At 44.7% G+C, this 27,959-nt stretch overlaps 1 protein-coding gene across 1 annotated transcript in view; it reads left to right on the top strand.

The window, feature by feature from the left end:
• Nucleotides 1-27,959, top strand: part of LOC119965674 (collagen alpha-1(XXVIII) chain-like) — a 318,322-nt gene that overhangs the window by 206,455 nt on the left and 83,908 nt on the right. The window contains exons 17-21 of the mRNA XM_038796439.1: nt 6,544-6,612; nt 7,385-7,453; nt 9,579-9,650; nt 12,640-12,708; nt 19,832-19,903. Of these exons, the coding sequence (XP_038652367.1) occupies nt 6,544-6,612; nt 7,385-7,453; nt 9,579-9,650; nt 12,640-12,708; nt 19,832-19,903 (351 nt within the window). The remainder of the gene's footprint in view (nt 1-6,543; nt 6,613-7,384; nt 7,454-9,578; nt 9,651-12,639; nt 12,709-19,831; nt 19,904-27,959) is intronic.

Genomic DNA, 27,959 nt, shown 5'->3' on the forward strand with positions numbered 1-27,959 from the left:
CCCTTAGCCATGGTCGTTACAGACTGAGCCATGCCTTGGGCGCCACCACTCAAGATGCTGTTATCGTGCTCCAGGTTTTCCCCTGTGGTCGCCGCCCTAGAAGTGTTGGCCTCAGTGCCACGCATTGGCGGCATCATTTCCAGCACCTGTAGCTTTTAGCTCCTCCAATCGGCTATGCACTTGCTGGAATGTCGCTGACATCCCCTCCTGAATGTCCCAGCTGTGTCCTATCATCTCCATCAGCTCTGGAAGAATCCTGTTCAGAGACTGAGCGTCTGGCTGGCACACAGCGGAGTCCTGAGGTCCAGCAGAGCTTTGACTTTTGTCTCCCATGGATGTTCCTGCCACCACCTGGTGAGGATCAGCAGCTGTGTGGTGCTCATCAGATTGTGCCCCAAAAGCCTAGCCACTAATGTCGCCCACCGAGGTGTGTGTCTCTGCACTGGTGGAAGGTGCGGGTGGTAGCAGTGACGCCTCAATGGTGGTCACCTTGGAGTTCTCTGATCTCTTGGGTGGCAGGGAGGGAACGACTCCGGATGGCCTGGCTCCATCAGATGGATATCCTGTGAGAAAATGAACATGTGGTCAGTGAGAGGGAAAGATCATTTCGTCTGACATGAACAACTCACTTGAGACAGGTCATCTGAGCTAAGGGGCAGTGGATCCTCACCTCTGTGCCGCAGGCCGACCTTGTTGTCAGTGATTGCTCTCTCCTCTGTCAACCGCGCAATTTCCAAGGCCTGTTCCTCATAGGGGCGAGGACTCAGATCTCTGTGAATCCACCTCTGTCTTGGCCCTTTCCTGTTTATTATGGGCTATCTTCCCGTGCAGTGACAAAGAAGGGGCATTGTGAGCTGCACACTTGATGGATCAGGGGATGTATAGCAGGTGACATGTGTACGCACCGCGCCTCTTCATGAAGGTGGTGTGCTGCTGGGTGCCAGTGAGTTCTGAGGCACAAACACGAAGATCGGATGTGGGGAGGGTGCGAGGTGTCAGCCAATGATTTGTGATTGTGGGGGGGACAGCGGTTTGGAATTTAAGGAGTGGCAGGCAGAACAAATGCCAGGAGAGAGGTGGTAACTTACCATTGCAGCTCGGTGGAGGTCATTGGTTCTCTTCTAGCATTGGTCAGCAGTCCTCCTGGTCATGCTGCCCGCACTGCCAGTCACTGCCTCCCAGGTGGTATTGCTGATCCTGCTGCTTGTACTCTGGCGTGGAGACGCTTGTGAGGTTGCCATCCCCAAAGCAAGGAGCAGGTCTGCACGGAGTCATGCTTGTGTATTGACTGGGAGTTAATAGTAAGAGAACGTTTAAAAGCAGCTCCCCCTTGTTAGCAGTGAGACCCTGAGTCACAAGTCTAGCGAATTAGATGGCGAGACAGCCAGTAACTTTTTTTACAATATATTTTATTCCAAAAACAGGCCAATACAGACAACAAGTAACACCTCAAAATAAACATGTCACAAACAGTTTGTCAACTTTTCCCCTTTCTTTTCCCCTAAACCACTCCCATGTCACCATCCACCTCCATCCCCATTGGCAAAGAGCAGGTCTTCAAACACAAACAGAAACTGCCTCCACACACGTAAAATCCCTCCTCCGACCCCTTAAGGAAGAACTTAATCTTTTCCACCCCCAAGAATTCATACAGATCCCCCCCAACCATGCCGCAATCCCTGGTGATGCTGCCGACTTCCAACTCAGTAATACCCGTCGGCAGGCAAACAAAGAGGTGAAGGCCACAGCATCAGCCCCCTTCCCGTCCAACAGCCCCTACAGTTCCGTCACTAAAGAGCACGGCATCATCCTAACCCCCACCAACCCCACAGAGTCTCGGACACTGCCTCCCTGAAACTCTCCAGCTTTCCACACCCCCAGAACCCATCAGCGTGCTTCACCGGCCTCCTCCCACACCTCTCACATACATCCTGTCTTCCTGGGGAAAACCCACTCATCTGGGTCCGTGTCATATGGATCCTGTGCACCACCTTGAATTGTAGAAAGCTCATCCTCAGACAAAAGGAGGTTGAGTTGACCCAATGCCTATCCAGGCTCCTTACCCTAACCAGGGGCGCCATGAGGTACAGGAGATTGAGAGTATAGAGGTTAGGAGCACAGATTTGACTTCACAGGAGGGTGCCAGTGTTCAGGTAGGTGGTTTGAAGTGTGTCTACATCAATGCCAGGAGTATACGAAATAAGGTAGGGGAACTGGCAGCATGGGTTGGTACCTGGGACTTCGATGTTGTGGCCATTTCAGAGACATGGATAGAGCAGGGACAGGAATGGTTGTTGCAGGTTCCGGGGTTTAGGTGTTTTAGTAAGCTCAGAAAAGGGGGCAAAAGAGGGGGAGGTGTGGCGCTGCTAGTCAAGGACAGTATTACGGTGGCGGAAAGGATGCTAGATGGGGACTCTTCTTCCGAGGTAGTATGGGCTGAGGTTAGAAACAGGAAAGGAGAGGTCACCCTGTTGGGAGTTTTCTATAGGCCACCTAATAGTTCGAGGGATGTAGAGGAAAGGATGGCGAAGATGATTCTGGAAAAGAGCGAAAGTAACAGGGTAGTTGTTATGGGAGACTTTAACTTTCCAAATATTGACTGGAAAAGATATAGTTCGGGTACATTAGATGGGTCGTTCTTTGTACAATGTGTGCAGGAGGGTTTCCTGACACAATATGTTGACAGGCCAACAAGAGGCGAGGCCACATTGGATTTGGTTTTGGGTAATGAACCAGGCCAGGTGTTAGATCTGGAGGTAGGTGAGCACTTTGGAAACAGTGACCACAATTCGGTGACCTTTACGTTAGTGATGGAAAGGGATAAGTATACCCTGCAGGGCAAGAGTTATAGCTGGGGGAAGGGCAATTATGATGCCATTAGACATGACTTAGGATGTGTAGGTTGGAGAAGTAGGCTGCAAGGGTTGGGCACACTGGATATGTGGAGCTTGTTCAAGGAACAGCTATTGCATGTTCTTGATAAGTAGGTACCAGTCAGGCAGGGAGGAAGGGGTCGAGCGAGGGAACCGTGGTTTACCAAAGAAGTGGAATCTCTTGTTAAGAGGAAGAAGGAGGCCTATGTGAAGATGAGGCGTGAAGTTTCAGTTGGGGCGCTTGATAGTTACAAGGAAGCGAGGAAGGATCTAAAGAGAGAGCTGAGACGAGCAAGGAGGGGACATGAGAAGTCTTTGGCAGGTAGGATCAAGGAAAACCCAAAAGCTTTCTATAGGTATGTCAGGAATAAAAGAATGACTAGGGTAAGAGTAGGGCCAGTCAAGGACAGTGGTGGGAAGTTGTGTGTGGAGGCTGAGGAGATAAGCGAGATACTAAATGAATATTTTTCGTCAGTATTCACTCAGGAAAAAGTTAATATTGTGGAGGAGAATGCTGAGACTCAGGCTATTAGAATAGATGGCATTGAGGTGCGTAGGGAAGAAGTGTTGGCAATTCTGGACAAGGTGAAAATAGATAAGTCCCCGGGGCCTGATGGGATTTATCCTAGGATTCTCTGGGAAGCCAGGGAAGAGATTGCTGAGCCTTTGGCTTTGATTTTTAGGTCATCATTGGCTACAGGAATAGTGCCAGAGGACTGGAGGATAGCAAATGTGGTCCCTTTGTTCAAGAAGGGGAGTAGAGATAACCCCGGTAACTATAAGCCGGTGAGCCTAATGTCTGTGGTGGGTAAAGTCTTGGAGAGGATTATAAAAGATACGATTTAGAATCATCTAGATAGGAATAATATGATTAGGGATAGTCAGCATGGTTTTGTGAAGGGTAGGTCATGCCTCACAAACCTTATCGAGTTCTTTGAGAAGGTGACTGAACAGGTAGACGAGGGTAGACAGTTGATGTGGTGTATATGGATTTCAGTAAAGCGTTTGATAAGGTTCCCCACGGTCGGCTATTGCAGAAAATACGGAGAATGGGGATTGAGGGTGATTTAGAGATGTGGATCAGAAATTGGCTAGTTGAAAGAAGACAGAGAGTGGTAGTTGATGGGAAATGTTCAGAATGGAGTTCAGTTACGAGTGGCGTACCACAAGGATCTGTTCTGGGGCCGTTGCTGTTTGTCATTTTTATAAATGACCTAGAGGAGGGCGCAGAAGGATGGGTGAGTAATTTGCGGACGACACTAAAGTCGGTGGAGTTGTAGACAGTGCGGAAGGATGTTGCAGGTTACAGAGGGACATAGATAAGCTGCAGAGCTGGGCTGAGAGGTGGCAAATGGAGTTTAATGTGGAGAAGTGTGAGGTGATTCACTTTGGAAAGAATAACAGGAATGCGGAATATTTGGCTAATGGTAAAATTCATGGTAGTGTGGATGAGCAGAGGGATCTCGGTGTCCATGTACATAGATCCCTGAAAGTTGCCACCCAGGTTGATAGGGTTGTGAAGAAGGCCTATGGTGTGTTGGCCTTTATTGGTAGAGGGATTGAGTTCCGGAGCCATGAGGTCATGTTGCAGTTGTACAAAACTCTAGTACGGCCGCATTTGGAGTATTGCGTACAGTTCTGGTCGCCTCATTATAGGAAGGACGTGGAAGCTTTGGAACGGGTGCAGAGGAGATTTACCAGGATGTTGCCTGGTATGGAGGGAAAATCTTATGAGGAAAGGCTGATGGACTTGAGGTTGTTTTCGTTAGAGAGAAGAAGGTTAAGAGGTGACTTAATAGAGGCATACAAAATGATCAGAGGGTTAGATAGGGTGGACAGCGAGAGCCTCCTCCCGTGGATGGAGGTGGCTAGCACGAGGGGACATAGCCTTAAATTGAGGGGTAATAGATATAGGACAGAGGTCAGAGGTGGGTTTTTTACGCAAAGAGTGGTGAGGCCGTGGAATGCCCTACCTGCAACAGTAGTGAACTCGCCAACATTGAGGGCATTTAAAAGTTTATTGGATAAGCATATGGATGATAATGGCATAGTGTAGGTTAGATGGCCTTTAGTTTTTTTCCATGTCGGTGCAACATCGAGGGCCGAAGGGCCTGTACTGCGCTGTATCGTTCTATGTTCTATGTTCATTCTCCCCTACCCGGCGGGACAGGGGGTCCCAGCGTAGGGGAGTGGCGCCAACCACTCTGGCATTGGGTCTCCGCACCCTTAGGGGCTCGGCCCGCTACGGAGCAGTTGGCACCACGCCGACTGGCGGCAAAACCGGCACCAGCGGCTTTTCAGGCCCACCGCCCAGCGCCGGGGCTGGCTGAAAGGCCTTCGCCGGTTCGCGCATGTGCCGGTGGTGACGTCAGCGGCAGCTGCCGCTGACGTTACCACCGGCGCATGCGCGCTGAGGAATTCTCTTCCGCTTCCGCCATGGCGGAGGCCGTGGCGGCGGTGGAGGAGAAAGAGTGCCCCCAGGGCACTGGCCCGCCCACCGATCATGGGGCCCCGATCGAGGGCCTGGCCCCTGTGGGGGCACCCCCCCGGGGTCCGATCGCCCCACGCCCCCCCAGGACCCCGGGGGCCCGGTCGCGCCGCCGATCCCGCCGCCACCAGAGGTGGTTCAAACCTTGGCGGCGGGAGAGGCCTCCCAGTGGCGGGACTTTGACCCATCGCGGGCCGGAAAATCGCCGCAGGGGCCTCGCCGATCGGTGTGGACATCACGCCCCCGCCAATTCCCGGATGGCGGAGAATCTCTGCCACGGCGGGGGCGGGATTTTCGGCGGCCCCAGGGGATTCTCCGACCCTGCTGGGGGTTGGAGAATTTCGCCCCAGATCTCCAGCTTTTCCTCCCACTTCCACTTAATCCCTTCCACTCGCGGCTTCTCCTTCCCTCGCTTCCCTTTGAGTGCAATGCATATATCGACATAGACAAAATTTCAACAGTCCAGAAAGAGCAATTTTTTGTTATCCGTGACAATTTTCTGTATGGACTATTTATGTCAAATAACTTGTAAATGATAGGACGTGGAATTTTTGTTTATGAAAAGAGGGATATTGGATCAATTCCTTTGTACACTGTGGCTTGCCAGACTCATATGACCTCTCATGTCATGATATTTTAGTAAAACGGCAGCACGGTGGTGCAGTGGGTTAGCACTGCGGCCTCACAGCTCCGAGGTCCCAGGTTCGATCCTGGCTCGGGGTTACTGTCCGTGTGGAGTTTGTACATTCTCCCTGTGTTTGCGTCAGGCAACTAATGACTTGAACTGTATAAAATAGAGTCATGGCAGGCAGAAGAGGCTTGTCCCTGACTTCCCTGAAAATGGGTGGGGCCACATGAAATTCCAACCTACAGTGCAGTTCAGTGCATAGTTGCTAACCTTGTGGCCAAGCTAATGCACTTATGGAAATTTAGGGGTCTTTCTCAGTTAATGAGGGATTTAGCCTGAATACCTGGACCAACCATTCCACTGTAAACAGAAAAACAAAAATACTGGATTAAAAAATTTTTTTTGCTGCCTCTCTCACTAACAGATGGTGCATTTGATATGATAATCACAGAGATTTAATGAGAAAAGGAGATAAATATTGATAAAAACAGAAAATGGAAAGACATTAATCAACAGTACACCGAAATGCTAAAGATATTGCAATTTTTTTATAGGGGGATCAAGGGGCTTTTGGACCACCTGGGCCAAGAGGTCCAACAGGACAAGGATTACCTGGTGGAAAGGTACAGAGTTCAATTATACTTTTAACTTTCATGGATTACACCATCACCACCATTGGAATCATGAGTGGCTATTTTGAATAGCAGAGATTGCGAACTCACGGCCTCGGCCCAACACCTCAGATACTACAAGGGCATGTAGCAAAGATCATCATACCTGAAGCAAAAGAATATTTATGACGTTGGCAGTCAACTGCTGCTCTATTTCTTGTATGATCATCTCACAAATTGCTTAAATCTTCTCTGATCAAAGGCTGTGGAGCTTTGCTGGGCTGCTAAATTATTTTTCACACCTCTCAGCGTCTGATTATATCGGCACTGTTAAAATAACTGGAATTTTTCCACGCTACAATTGCCAGATTAGCAAAGGTGAAAAGTCGGTTGACTTGTTGAAGTTAATTGTACGAATATTAAGGCAATGAATCTGTAAGAACTCATGTTAATGACATATATTACAGTAATGAAATGTAATAAAACTAATGAGATGTTGTATATAGAAATTCTGACACAGAAACAGGCCATTCAGCCGAAATAATCAATGTTGTGATTTGTTGGTGGACTCGGAGGAAGTCAACACTTTGTGTAAATCCATGCTTTGAAAATAAGTTTCAGGAACAATGAAGAGCTTGTTATAAAATAGTGTTATTTGTTGTCCAACAGCTTTTGACCATAAGCATTATAGTGAGTTACCGTTTAAAATGCATAGCATTCCAATTTTGCAACTAACAAATTTAAACAAATATATATTAAATAACTCAAATATATTACACAACAGGGAGACCGAGGATTTCCTGGAGAAAGGGGCCCAACAGGATTAGGGGAAAGAGGACTTCCAGGGCCTAAAGTAAGTATGTTATAATCTGTCTCGGCCATTGACCACCATTAACTTTTTTATATCTTCAGGAACAAACCCAATGTTATTAGAAATGTGTGTGCTTCAAGAAAAAAACTATTAAGAGATTCAATTATTGTTCCTGCCAATATACCGGTAGAAATTGACTGAGCATTCAAAATACAATACTATCTTTTCCATTTATAGGGGAATTTCTAGCATGATATTATTAAATATTTTATTATCCAGGGTTCTTTGCTCACATGCAAAGGATTCAGTAAGTAGATGGTGCTCAAAAAACAGCTTTCTTTTCCAGACAAACCTTGTGTTCTTGTGAAATTAGAAAATTAAGCAGTTGAGGTGATGATAGAATGACTAAAAATTGGAAAGGATGGATTGACAGAAGCTATTTCCTCTGATGGGGAGGCAGAACCTGGGGTGGGGTCATAATGTTAAAACTAGAGCTAGACCATTGAGGGGTGATGTCAGGAAGCACTGGTTCCCACAAAGGGTAGTGGAAATCTGGAAGTCAGAGATGAGGGCCAGAATTCTCCAGACATGGCAATTCACTTTTCCCGCCAGCAATGCAACCCTGCCCATGGGTTTCCCTGCAGCATGGGATGGTTAAAATGGGAAATCCCATTGATAATCGGCGGAAAGATAGAAACCCAGCAAATGGCATGCAGCCGAGAAAGACGCAGCTGGCAGACCAGAGAATCTTGCCGTGGTGTAGTGAATCTCCCTTTCTTTGACCCTGTGAGCTGAATGGAAACACATTTTTTTGAATATGAATGTGACAACACACTACTGTACTGACTATTCCACGCACCATAGATTTGGAGCTGGATTCTCCGTTCCCCTAACCGCGTGTATGTCAATAGCACTGTTCACTGGCAGCAGGATTCTCTACTCCTGCCACCTGTCAATGGGATTTCCCATTAAGCCACCATACCCTGCCGGGAAACCCGCAGGGGGAGGTACGCTGTTGGCAGGAACAGAGAATTCCAATGGTCGGAGAAGTCTGACTATGATATAGTGATGACAGATAACTTGATTTTTGACAAGCTATCTGCATGAAGACCTAATTTCTTAGAAGAACAAAATGGAAGAACCCACAGATTCTGGTTCCCCATCTTGGCACCACTCTCAAACAGAGCCCACTATATCCAGAGTCAGTTCCTCAATTTGAAGTAATGTGTTCAGGTTTGGGCACCTTCCTCCAGTTTTCAATCTCTTGCCTTTATTTCGGCCGTTTCCAAATTAATTGTTGTGCTCCCAGAAGCATGCAAGTACATGCAACATGCAAGTGTAATATTCTCCAGCAATGGTGAATGATTTGCATGCAAATAAATTAAGTTAGTATTACTGTTAGCAAATCCAAGGGATGTTAAAGTGTATGGAAGTTTCTTTGCAAGCATACAGCAGGATGTACCTTCAGGAATTTCATTTCATTTTCACCTGGGAGCATTAGCTCTTTAGAACAGAACTTGATCATAGAATCATAGACTCATAGAATCCTTACAGTGCAGAAGGAGGTTGTTCGGCCCATTGAGTCTGTACCAACTTTCTGAAAGAGCACTCTACCCAGACCCACTCCCTCACCCTATCGCCCTAACCCCACCTAACCTTTTGAACACTAGGGGGTAATTTAGAATGGCTAATCCACTTAACCTGCACATCTTTAGCCCGTGGGAGGAAACCAGAGCACCCGGAGGAAACCCACTCAGACCGTCACCCAAAGTCAGAATTGAACCTGGATCTCTGGCGCCGTGAAGCAGCAGTGCAAACCACTGTACCACCGTGTCGCCCCGGGTTATAAGGGGGTAGATTTATTTCACACATGACTGTATTTCAGCTATGAGTTACTAGCTTTCAAATTACTGTTGACAATATTAACAGGCAAATGCATTTGCAGAATTTTAAAAATCTATTCACCAGGTTAACTAAGGTGTTACCATTATAATGGGGCTACATTATATTATGAGAGTGGACAGAGGAATGTATTTTGGACAGGTTAATTGTTCACCTGCCAACAACACACACAATAATTTGTGGACTCAGCTTGAATCTGTGTATCGCAGAAATTGTATGTGACCTTGAATCCACAGGTTAATTTGCGTCACTAATTTTATTTCAGGGTGATCCAGGAGCGCCAGGAGCAGCAGCAACTCCTGGAATCCCTGGTGATGCTGGGTCAAAGGGAGCAAAGGTACCATGAAGATTTTTGGTTTCATTTTCCCTGTATTCTTCCCTCTTTTCCAGAAACCAATCAATCTTATTGGTGTTGGATTCTATAGACATCTGTCAATCTTTCACCCAAGTGTTCACATTATCAATTTAAGCCCTTCCCCCTTTGCTGGCTAGCTAGGACCAAAGATTGAATCTGGTTCTTTTCCAGCCATGCAAAGTTCAGTTTAATTATCCACTGTTATTACTGAGCAGCATTTAGAATTCAGAATCCTCTAATTACCAACTTTTATACACATATTTATGGATATATCTTAGAACATGAGCTGGATTTTGCAGCCCCCTGCTGGTTTTGTTTTTAGTGTGGGGGCAGGTAAAATATGAGGGGTGGCCAGCCCACCATCTTCTTACCCATCTTGAGCTGCCCCCCCCATATGGGGGATGGATGGACATCGAAATTGGCAGCCTGCCCAGCATATGGAAATAAACCATTAAGAGTTAATTGAGTTTGTTTGCATGCTAATTGACCCCAAAAGTATGCTGCATGCCATAACACAGTTGCCATTGGCAGGCAGGTGGCAGCAAGCAGGCCAATCTTTCAAAATAATTTTAAATATGGTTGGAGGCACTGTTTGTACATCAGTGATAACCCCCCTGAAGATAATGCCCTTCCTACCCAATGCTGCTGCTAGGACTGCAAGAGCTGCCAACCAATCTGGTTTGCTGGCAGTTCCCAAAGGCAAAACTTGCTTCCAGTGAGGGGGCGGAAGTTCCACATTTCCCTTTCTGTTGCTGCCTGTCGCATTTGGAGGTAGCGGGAGAGTTCTGCCCCACCCCGCCTCCCAACCCCATAAAATCCAGCCGCAAACCTTTGTAGCTTTAACTTTCGATGATTTTCTTATCCTATTTTTCCAGACCCCACAATCTGGCAGAAAACAGTTGTAGACTTAGCAACAGGAAGATTCCTCTGCTTGGGTTGTTGTAGTATATTAAATATATGGAAAGAATAAATTATTTGATTTTTTTATGTGTTTCTATTTCATAGTGTTTTGTGTGATTCATGTTACCATTGACTCTTATTCATCATGAAAGTCTTAAATGATCAGATGAAATAGTAAAACTAATACTTCACATTGGACATGAAAGGCATGTTCTGTTTAACAAGCAAATGTCTAGTGGAAACATATTTTCCATAAGGTAACTGGAAAGAGTTATACTCCAGAACATTGACCATTCATATATAACACACATGGTTGACTCAAACCCAGGAAGAGTGAGTGATAGTTTATTCAGCTGTAAGATTTCAAAAGGAAATGAGCTTTAGCATTCTTTCTACTGGCTGTGGGTTCATTGCACTAAACTGTCCTCTGGTTTGGCAGCAATTTGATAGAATGCTCCTTAGAGAGGATACTTATATATAGCAATCTCTAGACTTTCTCCTTGTAATAGAGAAATCTTTTTTTGTGGAATGGGACCACATTACAGACAAAGCTTTTTGGTGCATTTAAACTGTATGTTATCTAATCTGAGCATATTTAGTGCTGTGAAGCGACAATCAGATTCCAGTGTAGTGACAGAGTCATAGATGTTTGCAGCATGGAAACAGGCCGGCCCTTCGGCCCAGCTTGTCCATGCCGCTTCGTGATCCTCTTCCCTCTTATACCTTGGGAAAATTCAGGCGGTGTTTACTTGATTCTGTGATTCACAACATTCCTCAATCATTCTTTTTTGTGCCCCTGTGTGTAACCATTGCCTATTCCCACTGTTATTCTCTGTCCATGTATTTATTTTTTTCTCTCACTCTCTATCTCTCTACAATATATGGGCTGGATTCCCTGGTCGCCGACGGCGAAATTGCTTTCGGCGATCGGCAGGAAAATCAAAGTTCTGACCAAATCTGGGGTGGTGCCGCTTTCGCAATACTCCGCCCCCTCCAAAGCGGCGTACTCGGAGAGTACCAATGGCCTCATCGATGGCATCGGTCGCGTGTGGCCTCATCAGTCAGAAACTCACATGGCGGCTGTGGACTCAGTCCAGTGCTGCCACAGTCAGGGGAGGGCCGATCCCGAGGGCAGGAGGGGACTTTATCAAGGGATGTGGGGGGGGGGGGGGGGTGGTCCGGGGCACGCGATCTGGCCAAAGGGGGGGCACTATTCTGTGTACCGGATCCGCAAGTGACGTCCGTCATGTAGCACGGTGAGGCCACTGCAGGCCGCCGCTGTGCGCATGCGCCGCCATGGACCTGGCAATTCTCCAGGCCGTATCGGCAGCTAGGGCCAGGTGCTCTTCACTGCTCGGCTGCTAGCCCCTAGCCAAACGGAGGATTGGTGGCCCTTTTACGCCTTTTAAAAAACGCCATTGTTCCCACGCCGGCATGTGTACTGTGGTGGTATGATTAACATAGTCGCCTGCCATTGGTGCAGAACACCGGCTTACCATTGGTCCTGGTCGGTCATGTGCCTCTCGACCGATTGGTTGAGACCAGTCATGTGATGGCTCCCCGATTGGTCAAGAGGCTGAGCTAACCCCGCCTCCAGGACGAGGTATAAATACCCAATACGCCCGGCGGTCGTCCATTTACTGTAGTTGACCGCAGGGCTAACATCTAGCTTATTAAAGCCTTACTTTTGTACAGCAACTCGTCTCGCGTTCAATTGATGGTTCATCATGTACATAGCCCCAGAATCAGAGAATCTAGCCCTAGATCTCTGTTTGCACCTGTGGTTTCTCTTATTAGCTGAAAATTCTTTATTTATGTAGTGCACTAACTATATGTTCTGGACTCTCTCTCCAGACAAAGTAATTTAACCCATAATAATTCACTTCTTTAATAATATCATTGCCTTTTGCCACTACCAGAACACAAGTTTGAGTTAACCCCACATACATTCAAAATGGAAAGTTCTTCACTTGTTAAAAGACAGCACAATTTTTCTCCAAGCTACTTTTACTTTAGACGTATCTTATTTCATGAATATTGAGTCGCATAAATTTCCCTTGTATTTTGCCAGGGTGAACTGGGAAATGCAGGGTTACCTGGTCCACCAGGGTTTGGCGTTAAAGGAGATACAGGAAAACCGGTGAGCCTCTTATCCATTTCAATTTTGTTTTCTCTTATGGCATTTAAAATTACATGCAGAGACAATTTTCTGATTGATTGGCATGGTTTCAATAAGTTAAGCGAAGGAATTGCCGTGAATTCCAATTTTGCCAGTTCTTCTGAAAGTAATGCAATATTAGTGTATTCGAGGCTGCCTTTTAAGCCATAATGAAATGCAAGAGCATCATTTGCATCATGTAATGCTATTGAGCTGGCTTTGCACATGCATTGGGCTTGTTGACTCATTTAATGAGGGCATTGGAAGCCAATTATGTTCTTACCTTTCAAAATGTATCAAAGTTGAACTGCTAGAATTTTGATAGATGCAACCGAAGTTGTGAAAATAGATACAACATTTAGAGTTCTTCTTGTCCTGAGTTTTTAAATCAAGAGATAACAGTGTCAGTATGATTTCATTGTACCTCCTGTTGTCTGCCTGCATCCAATTTAATCCATTGAGCCATTTTATAAAGCTAGGTAGATAACTGCCAATTCAGGCTAAAGTTCACCAGGGGAGGAGTGATGGGATTTTAACAGTTGCTGCAATCTGCACAGCAGACAACCTTCATTAGCAATAGTCAATGTAATAATGTTCTTCAATTTCTATGCCTCAGGGTAATTCCAGGCTGCTACTGGCATGTCTACAATATCTGAAGTGCATTCATGCATCAAGCAGGAACCTTGTTCACCAACGCAAATTATTTTGTCAGTGTTTTGTCACTATGAACAAGGGGGGGTGTTAATTTAATCCACTTACTAACCATCTGTAAACAGAGTGGTGATTTGATTTGTTTCCCTCTTTATAAGTGGTGGTGTATTTACCAAACCCTTGTTTTTGGTGTGATCCAATTTTCTATTAATAACCCAAAAGCTAACTCAAGAAGGGCTCAAGGAGCTAGTTAATTTCCATTCTCAAAACATGAATGGAGGGTCACGATGTTACCTCCACACAGAGAGTAAAGATAGACAATAGAGAAAGGAAAGGTTTACAATGCATAGACCACAGAGAAAATAAATATTGTTTAACATGGGCTCCAGAGTCCAGAATCAAATTCCAATGACATATTCCTTCATTGAGGTTGGTGGGTTGAAAACCAATTCACTTTTCCGGTGTTGTTGATGTCACACAATGAGATAGGCATGCAGAGATGAATCGGCCTTGTAGGTGATGGGACAGAATTTCCAGAGAAGCAGTGCTCCTTTTCTGTGTTGCTGCCAATTAGATGGTAAACAGCAGACTGAGATTTTCAGTTCAATAAGGCAATATTACTTGTTCCACAATCTAGAGGCCAATGTCACCTAACTCCCACTTCTCCATGATCTTTGACAAAGGATATTCATCCGGTGTTTAGAGTTTGGTTTTGAGACCCAGGCTGAAAATGACTTAGCCATTATAGGTTAAATAATATTTGAAAAACCATGGTCTTAGTAGATGTTCTATCTTTGCTGGATGGGATCATCTTGGGTTATCAAATATAAAAGCTTTAGCTCTCTTTGAAATTGGGTTATACAGTCCCTAAGTGTTCTATGCAGCTCCCAGAAATAGTAAGGTGCAAGATTTCCAAAACTGAAAAGTGGATTCTTTTGTTCTGGATTCACAGACAGACACACTTTAAGGATCTTTGTTCCGATTTTAAAGTGTTGGAAATATCGATGAGGGCATCTATATATGTCATTTTCTTTTCAGACATATCAGGATTCCCCAAACTCCAAGGGGCTATTGGTGTCCCCCATACCCATGAAGACAATTCGGTGCTCTTGATAAACAGTAAAGCATTACACTCCGTCAGTGCTCAGGTGATCTGTGCCACTGAAACGCACAGATTAATGCTAAATTCCCAGTCAGCAGTTACAATATTTTATTCTGAGGGACATCTCTGTACCTGGTTTACTTAAAGGACAAATGAAACTTGAAAGATAGCTCCTAGAAGACCCTGACTATTGACACATTTATGGGAGCAGATACAATATGGTATACTGGAATAGTAGGTGGAAATGTTTTTCAGAAGTGTCAACTTGAGTGGGAAAAGTAGCGTGTAGCTACTTTAAATGGTGTTTCCATATATTTGCTGCCCCTGTCCTTCCAGATGGCAGTGGTCATGAGTTTCAAAACTTCTACCTAAGGAGCATTGGTGAGTTTCTGCCATGCATCTTGTAGATGGTACATTCTGTTGTTACTGTGCATCAGTGGTGGAAGGAGTGAATGTTAGTGGCAGGGGTGCCAATCAAGTGGGCTGATTTGTCCTGGATGATGTTCAGCTTCTTGAATGTTGCTGGAGCTGCGCTCATCCAGGCATCTGGGAAGTAACCCATCACACCCCTGAGTTGTGCCTTGTAGATGGTGAACAGGTTTTGGGGAGTCAGGAGGTGAGTTGCTCACCGCAGGATTCCTAGCCTCTGACTTGCTCTTGTAGCCATAGTATTAATGTGGCTTGTCCAGTTCAGTTTCTGGTCAAGGCAACCCCCCAGGATGTTGATGGTGGGAGTTTTGGTGATAGTAATGCTATTGAATGTCAAGGTTGATGGTTTGATTCTATCTTATTGGAGATGATCATTCCCTAGCACATGGCATGAATGTGACTTGCCACTTGTCAGCCCAAGCCTGGATATTGTCCAGGTCTTGCTGCATTTGCGCATGGACTGCTTCAGTGTCTGAGAATTCACGACTGGAGCTGAACATTGTGCAATCATCAGTGAACATCTCCACATCTGAAGTTATGTTAGAAGGAAGGTCATTGATGAAACAGCTGAAGGTGGTTGAGTCTACCCTGAGAAACTCATGCAGTGATGTCACGGGACTGATGCGACTGACCTCCAACAGCCGCAATCATCTGCCTTTGTGCCAGGTATGACCCCAACCAGTGGGGAGTTTTCCCATTTGACTTCGGTTTTGCCAGGACTCCTTGATGCAATATTCAATCAAACGCTGTCTTGATGTCAAGGACAGACATCTCACCTCACCTCTGGAGTTCAGCTCTTTTGTCCATGTTTGAACCAAGGCTGTAGTGAGTTCAGGAGTTGAGTGACTCTGGTGGAATCCACACTGAGCGTCCCTGAGCAGGTTATTGCTAAGTAAGTGCAGCTTCATAGCACTGTTGATTATCAGCCGAGGAGTCCACACTTTACTGTTGATTGAGAGTAAACTGATAGGGTGGTAATTGGCCGGGTTTGATTTGTCCTGCTTTTTATGCACAGGTCATACCTCGGTAATTTTCCATCTTGCCAGGTAGATACCAATGTTGTAACTGTACTGGAACAGCTTGGCTAGGGGTGCGGCACTTTCTGGAGCACAAGTCTTCAGTACTATTGCTGGAATATTGTCAAGGCCCATATCTTTTGCAGTATCCAATGTCTTCAGCCGTTTCTTGATATCACGTGGGGTGAATTGATTTGGCTGAAGACTGGCATCTGTGATGCTGGGGACCTCTGGAGAAGGCTGAGATGGATCATCTACTCAGCACTTGTGGCTGAAGATTTATTGCGAATGCTACAGCCTTGTCTTTTACACTGACTTGCTGGGCTCCTCCATCATTGAGGATGGGGATATTTGTGGAGCCGCCTCCTCCCCCAGTGAATTGTTTAATTGTCCACCACATTCAGACAGGATGTGGCAGGACTGCCGAGCTTCAATCTGATCCATTGGCTGTGGGATCACTTAGTTCTGCCTGTCACTTGCTGCTTACGCTGTTTGGCATGCAATTAGTCCTTTGTTGTGGTTTCACCAAGTTGACATCACAATGTGACTTGTCTTTTGTTAGGGGCAGCACGGTAGCACAAATGGATAGCACTGTGGCTTCACAGTGCCAGGGTGCCAGGTTCGATTCCCCCGCTGGGTCACTGTCTGTGCGGAGTCTTCACCTTCTCTGCGTGGGTTTCCTCGCAGGGTTGGTGCAGACTCTGCACTGTATGTTCTATGTCTCCACAAGGCGACAAATATATGTCTAGTTATTTTCAGTTGGAAATATTAATCAGCATAAATAAGATTTGAAGCATTTAGGTTGATTTACTATGCACATACCTCGCAGGTATATGCACTTGAAGCGGTCATAAGCACTCTATTGACTTTCAGAATTGTGAAACCCCACAAGTACAAATGCAACCCAAAAGAAACTGAGACAGGCTGCAAAGTACATGCACCATATTACTCTACTTGTCCAAGAAAAATGTCACTTGATGAAGTCCAGCTCATTCATCAGCTGAATTAATCTCAGTTCCCGTCCTTCATTTTATCTCATTCGCATAGCTGCACTTTTTAACAAAAAGAAAAGAATCTGCAAATGCAGAAATCTGAAACAAAAGCAGAAACTCTTGAAATATACAACAGGTCCATCAGAAGTAGTGAAGGGAGAGGATGGATTAATATTTTGGACAAAATCCTTCACTAGAACTAAAAACTAAAAGAACAGCAACCATTTTAATAGGATTAGGGGAGAAAGGGTGACCGACAAGGGGCAGACTACAGATACTCTAGTCACGGAGAGAAAATCCAAGAATTTAATATCCTACAACTTACATAATAGACAATCAGTGAATTGTTAAATGATATAAAAGATCATCTCAGTGAGGCAATTAAAAATGTTGAAAGGACAAAAGTGCAAATAGCTAAGAATATGAAAAAGCATTGGAGAGGCCGTGATAAGGAAAATGGACATTGTTGGACAAAAGGAAACAAACTTGAAGCTGTGAGCCTGAAATGGAAACCTAAAAATGAAACATGCTGTCGGTCCTCCAGTTCTGAACTTTTTTGCCTTGTTTTGAATATTTGAATTGATGCTTTGTTGTAGAACATCCACAAAGTGCAGCTTGACAGCTGCCTTATAGGTTGGTTTGGGTGTATGAAAGATGCTGCCAAAATAATACAATTTTTTATTAAAATGTAACTCCTTTACTTTATGGATCCAGTGTTCTTTATCCAATGTCCCTAACATTACATGTGCATTTCTTTTGTACTTAAGACCAAATAAATCAATATTTACAAAAACTTGAATTTTATCCTGATCTCATCTAATTTTCTCAACAAGCTACGAAACTGTCAGCGCCAGGAAAATGTTAGCAGTGAGGTTTGTGAACAAAAAGCATGTCAGATTTCAAATTCCATTCAACTATATGAAGTAAGATAAAGGGAGGAATTATAACCCCACAGAACAGATGCATTAGGGTCAGTGAGATGTGAAAACTCTAAAAGAAAATCTCAAACCTGCTCTAAACCAACTTCCAACTTATATACATCCAGATCTTTTAAAATCTATTTATTCATGGGATAGGTACATCACTGGCTCGGCCAGCATTTATTGCCCATTCCTAATTGCTCTTTAGAAGGTGGTGGTGAACAGAGGCAGAACATGGGGTAGGAGGTTTACTGGCTACCAGGAAACGGGTTGGCGATTTTATTATTGTGTGCTGGGAGCTTCACATTTAACCTGTTTTACAGATTTAATCCTGACTTGCCAGATTTTGCAGGACTTGGGAAACATCAGCTCCAGGAAAACGCGGGCAGCTTTGTGGGACAGTTAAGTGTGCCTTAAGGCACTATTAGTGGCTAGGAAGAGAAGGAATATTCCCACCAGACCCCACAAGCTTATCTTATTCTCTTGCATCGGCTTTCCATCCAAAAATTGGGCATCGTACCCTATAGATCAGGAGTTGGACCAAACCCTCCCCAGAGTTAAATCTCCAACTTAAAATCAGGATTAGAAATCTTCCCCTCCCCACAATCCCACCAATGTGACAGCAGTTTCCTTACTTACACCTGTAACTCTGGCCTTCTGTGGAGTACCTCCCGCTCACTGGGAGCAAAGTATGTCAATTAAGCTGGCTTCCGTGCAGGGAGCCTAAAGTAAATCTTCAGGTTCCCTGACCAAAACACTTCCTCCCCACTTGAGAAACCTGCTCCTGTCAATTTTGGGGCCATGCTAATTGCTACAGTTTTAGAAGAAAATGAAGTGAGCATCATTTCAAACAATTTGGACTTGACATTTATTCAAATTTAATTTTAAGGTGTGTGCACAAGGTATAAAATATGTTGGGTTTTTACCTTTACTCAGATGCATTGGTCATTGGCTCCTGTCACATGAGGGGTGGCACTGTGGTTAGCACTGCTCTCTCACAGCACCAGGGACCCAGGTTCAATTCTGGCCTTGGGTGACTGTGTGGAGCTTGCGCGTTCTCCTCATTTCTACTTGGGTTTACTCTGACTACTCCAGTTTCCTGCACAGTCGAAAGTTGTGGATGTTAGGTGGGGTTATGGGTATAGAGCAGGGAAGGGTGCTCTTTTGGGGGTTTGGTGCAGACCCAATTGGCCAAATGATCTCCTTCTGCACTGTAGGATTTACCAGGATGTTGTCTGGTCTGAAGAGTGTCAGCTATGTGGAGAGGCTGAATAGACTCGGACTGTTTTCATTAGTAAGACGGAGGTTGAGGGGTGACCTGATAGATGTCTACAGGATTGCAAGGGGCATGGATAAAGTGGATGGGCAGGTACTCTTTCCCAGGGTGGAGGGGTCAGTCACCAGGGGGCATAGGTTAAGATCCGTGGGGCAAAGTTTAGAGGAGATGTGCGAGGCAGTTTTTTACGCAGAGGGTGGTGAGTGCCTGGAATGCGTTGTCAGGGGAGGTTGTGGAAGCAGAACGGCGTTCAAAAGTCATCTTGACAAACACAGGGATAGGATGGGTATAGAGGGATATGGCACAAGGAAGTGCTGAGGGTTTTGGCAAAGGTTGATATCATGACCGGTACAGGCTTGGAGGGTCGAAGGGCCTGTTCCTGTGCTCTATTGTTCTTTGTTCTCTTTGTAGGGATCCCGTGGATTCTATGGAATCTTGTTTAACCAATAGCACCCCAAAGTAAATTTCTTGGATTTTCTAAGGCTCTTCTTCCAGCTGACTTTAGGGAGTATGCCAAGATTCCCCAGCTGCATGAGGATGCATGGTGCGACATGTCTCCACAACCTATACGGTAATAGCATTTGCGGGACACAATATGAGAGAATTATTCAAAGTACATTTCAGCAAGGAATGATAACAGTGTGGTAAAATTCTTTAGCTGAGGTGGTGTGTAACTGTGTGAAAGTGAATTAATCTGGGGTTATTTTGCTATTTTCCAGGGTGAGCCTGGTAAAAGGGGACTCAATGGTTTTTTTGGACATCCTGGACCAACTGGACCAGCCGGACCTAAGGTAATTTCCTTTACACTGGCCTTTTGTTTTAACTATTTGTAAAACAAGGAGAAATAATATGCTGGCACCAGTAGCATATCATAGAACTATCTGTGCTATATTCTATTTTTAGTTAGTTTTTTACTTTATATTTAAAAAAGACATTTTAGAACAATATTCAAATCATTAATTTCAGAAACTGGAAAATCAAGTGCAATATTAGCCTGAATTTTCAATATATGACCCAATGGGCTTGGCTCCCCCTGAGAGGACTAAGTTAGACAACATTTAAAGGATAATCTCTAATTTAAGAAAATTATTAAATTATTAAAAATCTATTTTAATATATGTATCTTGTCAAGAGATTTCAACCACAATTTTTGACACGTTTCCAAGTCTGGACGTCAAACATCAGGGTAATTTTCTGTTCCCAACATAGAACACCGGGAGCATATATCAGAATACTGGGTAGGGAGGATTGTACACATCTGCAATTCAGTTGCCCAAATGGGTACATCCAGATCTATAAAAGAAAAGGTTGGATTGCATAACTGCCACAAAATGAGGCAGGAAAAGGATGGAAAAGCAGAGAATTTACCCTAAGATGTTTCTTTATTTAGCCTAATTTTCCTTGCAGTTCACACTGTCTGTTAATGTGTTCATTACAATATTAATTTTAGCATTGATTAGCTGCTGACTGGAGGTTGGGCCAGGAAGAGAAATCAGAGGAATACTTACACTTGCCTTGTTCCTAGAATGGCAATCCTAGAGTTTAAGAATGGTGCTGATGGAAATAGTAATAGCTGCCTGCAACTTCCAAAGAAGAATTGGTGTATTTCCTTACAGAAACTCAATAAGAACGTTTTTCAATTGTATTAACAGAAAAGGAAAAGCAAGTGATGTAGTGGGGAAACATAATGGGATGAGGTGAGAGCATGTCAACCGATCCTGCTTAGGCTACAAAAGTGTTAAATTGTTTTTTGGCTCAATTTTAACCAAGAAAGAAACAGGTGACTTTTTTCTTAGGTAACTAGAGGTCGTTACAGAGTAAGATATTACACTATTCACATTGCTTGACGAGCTCTACAAACTAAGTTAAACAAATCACTGGAACTGGATAAGATCCTTCTGAGAATTCTTAAAGAAATAATAGTTTTCAAAGATGTGCAGGGTAGGTGGATTAACCACACTAAATTTGCCCTTAATTGGGAATAAAATAATTGGGTCCTCTAAATTTTTTTTTTTTAATTGCAATTTTGCAATTGTGACATTCGTAAGATTATTATATTTTGGAACTGTATCTTTTGGTTTATAAGATTATTACATTTTGGGACAAATGAAAGGGGTCATGTACTGAAGTTTGCTTGACAATAAACCTGGGTGCTAGTTGTTAGTGATCAAAGAGGCCTAATTTGTTTTATTGAGAGGGAGGTACATAGTATTGACACCTGTAGATAATGACAGCATGTTCTAAGTCTACAATGATTGGGCCTTGAGTCTCCCAATATTCTAGAAAGGTACCATAGATTTCAAGTTGTAAACAGTTGTGTTGGAGACTATCCCTTTATTTCTAAGATGAAAGAGAGTTGGAAGCCCTCAGGTGGATAAGGTAATGTCCAGATAATGCCCTGTTACTGCCAAGGGTGGCATTGTCAAAGTGCAGGTCCTGAAGCGAGTCCTTGAAGAATGCAGGGATTTAAGTGACCCCATAGCGGGTATCGCTTACTTGGGGAGCGGTCTGACTTGAGATCAAAGATAACTGATTAGCATTTCTACTTAGGTACAAAGCTAATGTGATGTCTGTCCATTGTCATGGGAAAGTGGATAGAGGAAGCCATTTTGAGATTAGTTGACAGGTTTCTCTATAAACCCAGAATTATTATAGTCAGAGAACAGTTGATACATTGTCTAGTGTGGTCTATAGACAACTATAGGTAGAGAGCAAGAGATAGAGTCAACTGCACTTTAAGTAAAGAAAATGCCAGGTGGAATTTGTCCAAACATTTTCTAAGTGTTGCCCCCAGTGGGGAAACCAATTAGATTCGCACAGGGTGGTTTTGGCGAATCAGTTCGCAATTCAACCAACTTGAGAAATTTTGTTAGAACCTGGGGGGAATTTCAGTGAATTCCCCCACGCTTGGAGTGGGTACCTAAGGACGGCAGAATGACCGGCTCCTCAGAAATTGGAAAAAGGGTGCCCAGATCTCCAAGTTATGTTGAACGTCCCCCTCCTCTGCAGGAACATCCTGAACCCCCCCCCCCTCCCCCCCCCACCCCCACAGACATGAGAAATACCCCAACAATGACCTGGTCCCCACCTTCGCTGGCATTGGGACATCAGACCACTCCCCAAGTAAGCGATACCCGCTATGGGGTCACTTAAATCCCTGCATTCTTCAAGAACTCATTTCAGGACCTGCACTTTGACAGTGCACCCTTGACAGTACCAGGGCACTATTCGGACATTACCTTATCCACCTGAGGGCTTCCATGGCCTCAGAGCCTCCCCGAGATGGCCATCGTGAATAGTTTCCATTTTTGAAAACCACTGGTGATTTTCACCGTGTTCTCGCTGCCCCCCGAGTGTCGGTGAATTATGGAATTAGGGAGAATCCTGTTTAAAACCAACAGCATATTTAAATGAGAATTTAAATATGCTAAGCTGGTTCACACCCTTGCTGGGCATGAGCCAGATTATGTATGAGGGTGGGGAGAATCCCAAAGGGAGTTCTCCACAACGCACAATGCACTATGGCTACACCCCCGCGATACTCTGGCCTCACACGGCCGCCAGTGCGATCTGTGCATGAGCATGCGGGGCCAGAGAATCAAGCCCGATGGGAACTTAAGATCAGATTGAAGACCAAGTTCATTAGGAGTTAAGGAAGCTGGAAGATTTGCCTAGCTTTAAGGTAATGGAAGCAATCTGCTGCTTAACCCTCATAGCGAGAGACAGTTCTGGGATTTAATGTTATATGGCTGGGAAATTTAAAAGGAAGCAATCCATTGGAAGCTGAGAAAAACTATGAACTGTTTGTGATAGGAACTGTAACTTTGTGGAGAGTGCAGTTTGTGATAAATAAAAAGGAACCATTTATTTCTGTAGCTTAAAGTGTAAATTGACTAAAAAAGATTGACGTTCAGTCATTGTTATGTTAACATTTTAAGGTGTGGAATTTTGGCAAGTTATTCTTTCAATTATTAAATTGAAGTTAAAAGTTTTCTTTAAAAGTATTGGTTTCCAAAGAGTTCAGAACAGGGAGGGACTTCCAGGAAATCTGGTGCAAAACTTCCATAAATCATTGAATACTGACTACCTGGGGAGTGTGAAAAAGCTGATGTTACTCCTGTATTTTTATAATGTAGGAAAAGTGACTTGGGAAAAGGAAGGTTATTGAGTTTGATATCGATTGTGGGTAAAGTTATGAAAATGTTTATTAAAGATAAGATCGGGGAACATCTGAATCGAAAATAATTTTCAAAATGCTATTTTGCATTTATGGAAATTAACAGATTAACTCTGGTTGGAGCATTTGGAAGAAGTGCAGTGGAATATTATGTGATAGAAAAGTGTTGCTGAAACTGAAAGAAAGAATCAATAAAACAGTTGTGAGGCTGACCTTATTATATTGTGCAGAAATGTGGATAACATACTAATGGGATGTGGATGCTGAGATGGTTGTGTGGAGTAATGAGAAGGACAAAATCAGGAAGCAGCACATCAGGACTCAGTGAAGATTGTGGAACATTGAAGAAAGTAGTCAAGAAAAGATTAAAATGGTGTGGTCATCTGTTGTGGAGAGAGGGAGAGGGAGAAATATAGTGAGTGGTTGGTGAACATGGGACTGCCAGGAATAAGGAGAAAAAGATGGTATAAGAACACGTGGAAAGATATGGTAGTGAAAGATTTAAATGCAGCTGGTTTGGAAGATGAATGAATGGGCTCTGACAGGAGGAGATGGAGAAGAGAGATCAACTATCTATGTGGTGACCCAAGTAAAATCTGAGAAGATGGAAGAAATTTACCTGTAAAGACTCACATTCCAACCATTCTTCACATTCCAATCTGTAATTATCTTGCAATTGTGTCTCTCCTGTATCTGCTGTGTTTGTGAACCACCTGCTTCCACTTCATTTGATGAAGCTCTCCGAAAGGTTGTGATTTCAAATATACCTGTTCGACTTTACCCTGGTGTTGTAAGACTTCTTACTATGCCCACCCCAGTCCATCATTGGCATCTCCACATCATGGCTATCATCGACACCACAAACCTCTGGCTCAAAGTGGGGAGGATCTCCAAGAAGATTATGCATATCAACATAGAAATCAAGTTTCTACAAAAGTGCAAGAAAGCATACAAGATCCCTAAAGAACTACAGGTCAAGAACCCTCTCAAGTCACCCTCCAACATAGACTACACTGCGAGACACCGCCAAGCAAATGAGACAATGGAACTAAATGCATACCAAGAACAGGAAACTTGAGAAACTCAGCAGCACCACCAGCAACAACCAAGCCTCCCCCGGTACCACATAAAAAACAATACAGGGAAATCCATTGTAAACTTTTCAGACTACACACTTCAACCAGACGAAATCGAAGTTGTCAGCCTAGGGCTCAAGTTTTGCTCCACCACCAAAATGGATCCCATCGGTTTCGCAGAAGGTACAGTGGAATTATCAGCAAGTGAGGCTCTGGGAGTTCTTCCACAAACCCCAAGATGTCAACAGAGAACCCAAAGGACAGCAGAAAAGCTAAAGAAAAAGCATACAAAATGGCGAGGATTAGTGGAAAGCTAGAGGATTGGGAAGCCTTTAAAAGTGAGCAAAAGACAACTAAAAAAGCAATAACAGGGGAGAAGATGAAGTATGAGTGCCAGCTAGCTAGTAATACAAAGGAAGATAGAAAGAGTTTTTTTTCAATATATAAAAGGTAAGAGAGAGGCAAAAATAGACATTGGACCACTGGAAAATGTGGCCAGAGAAGTAATAATAGAAAACAAAGAAGTGGCAGATGAACTGAACAGTTACTTTGCATCAGTCTTCACGGTGGAAGACACCAGTGGGATGCCAGAGCTACAGGAGAACCAGGGGGAAGAGGTGAGTGCAGTGACCATCACTAAGGAGAAGGTTCTGGGGAAACTGCAAGGTCTGAAGATGGATAAGTCACATGGGCCAGATGGACTACACCCCAGGGTCCTAAAAGAGATAGCCGAGGAGATTGTGGAGGCATTGGTGATGATCTTTCAGGAATCACTGGAGGCAGGAAGGGTCCCAGAGGACTGGAACGTGGCTAATGTAACACCACTGTTTAAGAAGGGAGGGAGGCAGAAGACGGGAAATTATAGGCCGGTTAGCCTGACTTTGGTAATTGGTAAGATTTTAGAGTCTGTTATTAAAGATGAGATCGCGAAGTACTTGGAAGTGCATGGTAAAATAGGACTGAGTCAGCACGGCTTTGTCAAAGGGAGGTCGTGTCTGACAAATCTGTTAGAGTTCTTTGAGGAGGTAACAAGGAAGTTAAACAAAGGAGAACCAGTGGATAAAGGGGTCTTTTTCAGGATGGCAGCCGGTGACTAGTGGTGTAATCTCAGGGGTCTGAGCTGGGAACACAACGTTTCACAATATACATTAATGATCTGGAAGAAGGAACTGAAGGCACTGTTGCTAAGTATGCAGATGATACAAAGGTCTGTAGAGGGACAGGTAGTATTGAGGAAGCAAGGGGGCTGCAGAAGGATTTGGACAAGCTAGGAGAGTGGGCAATGAAGTGGCAAATGAAATACAATGTGGAAAAATGTGAGGTTATGCACTTTGGAAGGAGGAATTTAGGCATAGACTATTTTCTAAATGGGCAAATGCCAAGGAAATGAGAAGCACAAAAGGACTTGGGAGTCCTTGTTCACGATTCTCTTAAGGTTAACATGCAGGTTCAGTCGGCAGTTAAGGAGGCAAATGCAATATTAGCATTCATGTCAAGAGGGCTAGAATACAGGTCAGCACGGTGGCCTAGTGGTTAGCACAACCGCCTCACGGCGCTGAGGTCCCAGGTTCGATCCCGGCTCTGGGTCACTGTCCGTGTGGAGTTTGCACATTCTCCCCGTGTCTGCGTGGGTTTCGCCCCCACAACCCAAAAATGTGCAGAGTAGGTGGATTGGCCACGCTAAATTGCCCCTTAATTGGAAAAAATGATTGGGTAATCTAAATTTAAAAAAAAAAAAAGAGGGCTAGAATACAAGACCAGGGAGGTACTTCTGAGGCTGTATAAGGCTCTGGTCAGACCCATTTGGAGTATTGTGAGCAGTTTTGGGCCGCGTATATAAGGAAGGATGTGTTGGCCTTGGAAAGGGTCCAGAGGAGGTTCACAAGAATGATCCCTGGAATGATGAACTTGCCATATGAGGAATGGTTGAGGACTTTGGGTCTGTATTCATTGGCATTTAGAAGGATGAGCGGGGATCTTATTGAAGCTTACAGGATACTGTGAGGCCTGGATAGAGTGGACGTGGAGAGGATGTTTCTACTTGTAGGAGAAACTAGAACCAGAGGAAACCGTCTCAGACTAAAGGGACGATCCTTTAAAACAGAGATGAGAGGAATGTCTTCAGCCAGAAGGTGGTGAATCTGTGGAACTTTTTGCCGCAGAAGGCTGTGGAGGCCAAATCACTGAGTGTCTTTAAGACAGAGATAGATAGGTTCTTGATTAATAAGGGGATCAGGGATTATAGGGAGAAGGCAGGAGAATGGGGATGAGAAAATATCAGCCATGATTGAATGGCGGAGCAGACTCGATGGGCCGAGTGGCCTAATTCTGCTCCTATGTCTTATGGTCTTATGGAATTGGATCCCTCCGGAAGGCCGCTACCCTAGAATCAACATGGAGCTTTCAGATGCGTCAATGTCAGATTCATCAGCCACACTCACAAGATAGCCCCGAATGTCACCCAAGCCACCCGTGCTCTCAAGACCAACTGCAACATTGTCATCAAACTAGCAGACAAAGGAGGATCCACCGTCATACTGAACAGAAAGGACAACTGCAAAGATATGTATCAACAGCTGAACAACCAGGAACACTACAGTTACCCGCCGATCCGACCAAATAACACACCCACCAACTCAACAGATTGATCAAAACCTTTGATCCAGACCTTCAGAGCATCCTTTTTTTAAAATAATTTTTATTGAAATTTTTTGAAAAATATATATCAACAAAACAATAATAACAATAACAATAATAATAATAAACACCCCCCGGCACCCGTAACAACGCATATAACTAACCCCCCCCCCACCCCCAACCCCAATAAACAACAGAATAAATTAACAATAAGCAAATTAACTTAAACACTATCCCCCTAACCCCCCCCCCCCCCCCCCCGGGCTGCTGACCTAGTACCTTATCGTTGAGCCAGAAACCCCGCACCAGACCCCTCCACCTCCTCGACTCCCTGAGAGCCATGGCAAGAGGCTCTATTGCCAGCGCAAAAAGCAAGGGGGACAGGGGGCACCCCTGCCTCGTCCCACGGTGGAGCCTGATGTACTCGGACCTCCTCCCATTTGACGCTACACTCGCCATTGGGGCCTCGTACAGCAACCTCACCCATTTAATAAACCCCACCCCAAACCCGAACCTTTCCAACACCTCCCACAAGTACCCCCACTCAACCCTGTCAAAGGCCTTCTCCGCATCCAATGCCACCACAATCTCCGCCTCTCCTTCTGCTGCCGGCATCATTATCACATTTAGCAGCCTTCGCACGTTAGTGTTCAGCTGCCTCCCCTTCACAAAACCCGTCTGATCTTCATGTATCACCCCCGGCACACAGTCCTCTATTCTAGTGGCCAAGATCTTCGCCAGCAACTTGGCGTCTACATTCAGCAGTGAAATCGGCCTGTATGAACCGCACTGCAAGGGGTCCTTATCACGCTTCAGGATCAGGGAGATTAGTGCCTGAGACATCGTCGTGGGCAGAACACCCCCCTCCCATGCCTCGTTAAAGTTCCTGACCAACAGGGGGCCCAGCAGGTCCGCATATTTCTTATAAAATTCAACCGGGAACCCATCCGGTCCCGG

The sequence above is a fragment of the Scyliorhinus canicula genome, chromosome 5 (genome assembly GCF_902713615.1).
Source record: "Scyliorhinus canicula chromosome 5, sScyCan1.1, whole genome shotgun sequence".
NCBI classification, from domain to species: Eukaryota; Metazoa; Chordata; class Chondrichthyes; order Carcharhiniformes; family Scyliorhinidae; genus Scyliorhinus; species Scyliorhinus canicula.